The sequence below is a fragment of the Coregonus lavaretus genome (genome assembly GCF_964263955.1).
Source record: "Coregonus lavaretus genome assembly, contig: HAP1_SCAFFOLD_1576, whole genome shotgun sequence".
NCBI lineage: Eukaryota > Metazoa > Chordata > Actinopteri > Salmoniformes > Salmonidae > Coregonus > Coregonus lavaretus.
Genome location: NW_028166546.1, coordinates 100,001 through 106,154, shown reverse-complemented (window position 1 = coordinate 106,154; position 6,154 = coordinate 100,001). Strand labels below are relative to the sequence as shown.

The 6,154-nt window shown below is 46.8% G+C and overlaps 1 protein-coding gene across 1 annotated transcript in view; it reads left to right on the top strand.

Annotated features, from left to right (window-relative positions):
• Positions 1 to 217: 217 nt before the first annotated feature.
• The window catches only part of LOC311114563 (B-cell lymphoma/leukemia 11B-like), a gene marked incomplete at both ends in the record, with an annotated part of 32,154 nt that continues 26,217 nt past the window's right edge, over positions 218 to 6,154 (top strand). The window contains one exon of the mRNA XM_084189803.1: positions 218 to 644. Within this exon, the coding sequence (XP_084045929.1) occupies positions 218 to 644 (427 nt within the window). The remainder of the gene's footprint in view (positions 645 to 6,154) is intronic.

The window sequence follows — 6,154 nt, the reverse complement described above, 5'->3', positions numbered from 1 at the left end:
TGGTGCTTGTAAACATTATGCTAAACGTTAAGCAGATTATTTAGGGTGCTATGGAAATATGGCATTTTGCAGGTAACGTTATCTAAAACATTTACGTACAAAATATTTTAATGTAATTTTTGATTGACTTTAGATCTTGTGTTTAGTTTTGTAGTATACAGTTTGTGCTGCAGACGATCAGATGTGACATGTTCTAGAACTGTTCGATGATGACACCATGATTGACATCTCCTCTCTCCTCTCTCCTCTCTCCTCGCCCTTTCTTCTCGCCACAGCCGAGGCCAATCATGAGTCGGGGGTGGGACCTCGCTCCCCGGAGCCGTCCATTCCCAGCCCCACTCCCACTCCGAGGAGGGCGGGGCCAGGGGAGCATGACCTCCTGACCTGTGGGAGGTGCCAGACCAACTTCCCCTTGGGAGACATCCTGGTCTTCATAGAACACAAAAGGAGACTGTGCAGTGGGGGAGGCCGCGCCCCCGGGGGGTTCTTCAAACCGGGCGAGAGGGGGACCTCCATCTTGACACGGGGAGGGGCAGTGCCGGTGGAGGTGGGGGTGCAGGTGACCCCCCATGGGGAGGATGAAGAGGAGAGGAGGCTGACGCCCGCTAAAGGAATCTGTCCCAAGCAGGAAAGAGGAAACACAGGTAGGAACTCAGAAGTCTGAATACAATGGCGAATGGGGGGGGGGGGGGGGGGGGGAATCTGTTTAAAATGTTTTGAAGGAGTAGAGACAGAATATTTGGGTTAATAAAGACAAATACACATTTGGCATCAAGTGCAGTGTGAGCTTTGCCATTCGATTACATGCACACACACACACACACACACACACACACACACACACACACACACCTCTCACCTGTCGAAGACAGATAACGACCCAGCTCATTTCAGTTCATTTCTTCCTGACACTGTCCTTCAAGAGGGATTAATACAGACCGGGCTGATTTCATTAGCCTGAGAGCTACACACACACACACACACACACACACACACACACACACACACACACACACACACACACACACACACTCACACACACACAGCTTCACAGCCCCAGCTCTAAAGCTGCCTGAAGGACTCCTGCTGCTAAAACCAATTGTGCCGGGACGTGACAGCGAACGCGTTGCCATGCCCTGTGTGTTCATAAGGACATTCCGCTGCATCAAAAGGTTAGGAAAGCTGATTAAAATGCTGTGGCTGGGAGGTGCAGAGAAGAGGATTAATAAAGAGGATGTAGGACCATTCATCTGGCTTAAAGACACTGTTTAGGAGTAGCATGTGGAGCTGCAGAGGGACAAGCTCAAAGTTATAAGGCCACACAGTCACCACTATAGAGGCCACACAGTCACCACTATAGAGGTCACATAATCACCACTATAGAGGCCACACAGTCACCACTATAGAGGCCACACAGTCACCACTATAGAGGCCACACAGTCACCACTATAGAGGCCACACAGTCACCACTATAGAGGTCACATAGTCACCACTATAGAGACCACACAGTCACCACTATAAAGGACACACAGTCACCACTATAGAGGACACAAAGTCACCACTATAGAGGTCACATAGTTACCACTATAAAGGCCACACAGTCACCACTATAGAGGTCACATAGTCACCACTATAGAGACCACACAGTCACCACTATAAAGGACACACAGTCACCACTATAGAGGACACAAAGTCACCACTATAGAGGTCACATAGTCACCACTATAGAGGCCACACAGTCACCACTATAGAGCCCACACAGTCACCCCTATGGAGGCCACACAGTCACCACTATAGAGGCCACACAGTCACCACTATAGAGGCCACACAGTCACCACTATAAAGGACACACAGTTACCACTATAGAGGCCACACAGTCACCACTATAAAGGACACACAGTTACCACTATAGAGGTCACATAGTCACCACTATAGAGGCCACACAGTCACCACTATAGAGCCCACACAGTCACCCCTATGGAGGCCACACAGTCACCACTATAGAGACCACACAGTCACCACTATAGAGGCCACACAGTCACCACTATAAAGGACACACAGTCACCACTATAGAGGCCACACAGTCACCACTATAGAGGTCACATAGTCACCACTATAGAGGCCACACAGTCACCACTGTAGAGGCTACACAGTCACCACTATAGAGGTCACATAGTCACCACTATAGAGGCCACACAGTCACCACTATAGAGCCCACACAGTCACCCCTATGGAGGACACACAGTCACCACTATAGAGACCACACAGTCACCACTATAGAGGCCACACAGTCACCACTATAAAGGACACACAGTTACCACTATAGAGGCCACACAGTCACCAACATAGAGGCCACACAGTCACCACTATAAAGGACACACAGTCACCACTATAGAGGCCACACAGTCACCACTATAAAGGACACACAGTCACCACTGTAGAGGCCACACAGTCACCACTATAGAGGACACACAGTCACCACTATAGAGGCCACATAGTCACCACTATAAAGGACACACAGTCACCACTATAGAGGCCACACAGTCACCACTATAGAGGCCACACAGTCACCACTATAAAGGACACACAGTCACCACTATAGAGGCCACACAGTCACTACTATAGAGGCCACACAGTCACCACTATAGAGACCACACAGTCACCACTATAGAGGCCACACAGTCACCACTATAGAGGACACACAGTCACCACTATAGAGGCCACACAGTCACCACTATAGAGGCCACACAGTCACCACTATAGGAAATCAAACTGGTAGACTGGAGACAGTAGAATTGGGAAATTGGGGAATAAGTCAAATTCTACAGATGCAGAGAGATCATAAGCAGACCATATATATATGATGAGCAAGACTGTCCTCCTGTGCTAAATAAAATAACGTTACACAACTCAACCTATAGCAGATAGAGAGAAATAGACACATTTGAGTTCGTCCAAAACTTCAATTTAGTCAGAATCAGAATCAAATCCCACCCACTCACACAGTTTTTCCTTTCTTCCATTTCCACAGTATTACAGTAACCTTCCCTTGATTCATTTCACCGGAGGAAAAGTCAACCTTATCTATGGGAATGCAGGACAAGGAACCACTCCAGGGCTGAATTAATGAATTAAACAGTTGAAGAGCGTTTCAAGCTTTACTCAACACATTAGATTGCCACTTAGAGCCACATTTCAGCTAAACCAGATTATGTTTAAAAGGGATAATTAGATCCAACATGGCTGCCAGACAGAACAGAGCACATCATAGGGCCTGAGGTGGAGGGGAGGAAGGGATGGAACAGAGCACTGCGGTTAGTTAGGGAGAACGGCTTACCTGGTCTGTGAAGCACACACTCATACCAATGCAGAAATGCAGGCATGGCATGCACATGAAACACACAGACACACATCTTAGGGGGGGAAAAAAGGGTTCCTCTGCGTACTGACACAGAACAAGGCCAAGGCAGGATGTTACAAAAGGAAACCAACCGTTTGTTGTCTCAGACAGGAGGGGAGGGGGTTAAGGAGTATTTCTGAGTGTGTGCGTGTGGGCAGCATGTTTTACATGCCTGCCTGTATGAGTGCGTACACTCTTAGAAAAAAAAAAGTTCCTATCTAAAACCCAAAAGGGTTCTACCTGGAACTAAAAAGTGTTCTAACTGGAAGCAAAAGTGTTCTATCTGGAACCAAAAGGGTTCAACCTGGATCTAAAAGGGTTCTTCAAAGGGTTCTATGGGGACGGTTTTAGATAGCACCTTTTTTTTTCCCGCACGCGTACAGGCAGGCATGCTGCCCACACGCACACACTCAGAAATACACCTTAACCCCCTCCCTTCCTGTCTGAGACAACAAATGGTTGGTTTCGTTTTGCAACATCCTGCCTTGGCCATGTCAGTACGCTGCTTACACTTCAAAGATGTTGCATTTAACTGAACACACACACACACACACACACACACAAACACCCAAACATAGATGATGTTGGGATGAAAAATGGCTCCTCAGTGTCCTCATTTCTCTTGCTGATGCAAACCCTGTGTGAGCGGTGTGTGTGTGGTTGAGAGAGCGATGTGTGTGGAGCGGTGTGTGTGTGTTTTTTGGATATTTGTGAGCTTTGTTTGTGTGAAGAATGATGCGTGTCATCAGACAGCGCACGGCTGTTGCTAGGGGAGCTCTGCCGTCACTACGACGACCCTGGCCTGGCTTTGAACTCATCTCCAGGCGCCTCACTTCCCCTCTGGAGTGCACTGAGACATCACCACCGGGCCGTCGACCCCTCTCTCTCACACACACACACACACACACACACACACACACACACACACACACACACACACACACACACACACACACACACACACACACACACACACACACACACACACACAAACACGGTGTGAATATTTCATGAATCTCTCTCTCTCTACCCATCCATCTTTGATCAGCCTGGGCTGAGCTACATCTCTAGAGATCCAGTTTAAGGCTCTAAACATCATTACACTGTGAACTAGGCTGAAATGTTGAACATTGTGGCATTTGCTTTCTTGTTTGCAGCAGTGATTTATGTAGTTACTGTAGGGCAGGGATGGGCAACTGGTGCCCCCCCTTTTGAAGGATCAATTCCACCCTCCCCCAAAAACAAATTACTCAGTCGGGGTCTCAACTTACTGTTGCGAGTTAGAATAGTAGAATACACAAGGTTCCATTTTTTGAAATTTGGTCAAACGTTTTAGAACATCTACTCATTCAAGGGTTTTTCTTTATTTTTACTATTTTCTACATTGTAGAATAATAGTGAAGACATCAAAACTATGAAATAACACATATGGAATCATCTAGTAAAAAAAAAAGTGTTAAACAAATCAAAATATATTTTATATTTGAGATTCTTCAAATAGCCACCCTTTTCTTTGATGACAGCTTTGCACACTCTTGACTGGAATGCTTTTCCAACAGTCTTGAAGGAGTTCCCACATATGCTGAGCACTTGTTGGCTGCTTTTCCTTCACTCTGTGGTCCGACTCATCCCAAACCATCTCAATTTGGTTGAGGTTGGGGGATTGTGGAGGCCAGGTCATCTGATGCAGCACTCCATCACTCTCCTTCTTGGTAAGATAGCCCTTACACAGCCTGGAGGTGTGTTGGGTTATTGTCCTGTTGAAAAACTAATTATAGTCCCACTAAGCCTAAACCAGATGGGATGGCGTATCGCTGCAGAACGCTGTGGTAGCCATGCTGGTTAAGTGTGCCTTGAATTCTAAATAAATCACAGACAGTGTCACCAGCAAAGCACCCCCACACCATAACACCTCCTCCTCCATGCTTTATGGTGGGAAATACACATGCGGAGATCATCCTTTCACCCATGGTTGGAACCAAAAATCTCCAATTTGGACTCCAGACCAAAGGACACATTTCCACCGATCTAATATCCATTGCTCGTGTTTCTTGGCCCAAGCAAGTCTCTTCTTATTATTAGTGTCTTTTAGTAGTGATTTCTTAGCAGCAATTCGACTATTAAGGCCTGATTCACACAGCCTCCTCTGAACAATTGATGTTGAGATGTGTCTGTTACTGGATGAGGGCACGCAGACCCGCGAGCAACTGCGGCCCCTCATGATGAGTTCAGATTTTTTGTGTCCCCCACCCCCATCAAAGTTACCGATCCATGCTGTAAGGGGTAGTTGTGGTTTTACAGTAGTAGTATTAGTAGGAGCTGTAGGAATGTTAATAGCAGCATTGCAGTGGAGTCTATAGCGGGCCTTTATATTCCAAACTACCAAGAGACGATGTGTATTTGAATGTGTCAGAACGTTTTTTCCACCGTTCTCTCTTTTTTCTCTGCCACACATTGCTCTTTTAATCACCAGGCATGCTCTCATTAGCATATTAAATAGGCTTTAATCATGAAAAGTAATCAGGGTGTTGCATATTCATACCTTCGTTCCGTGTGTAGGCGGGCCTGGTCCTTGTCTCGCTCCAGTACCAAGCAGGCCTAATCAGCACACTGACTGGGTAATAGCTGGAGCATGGCCCATCGCGTGAAAACACACACACACACACACACACACACACACACACACACACACACACACACACACGGACACACACACACAAAAACAGCCATATATACACACACACACACACACGC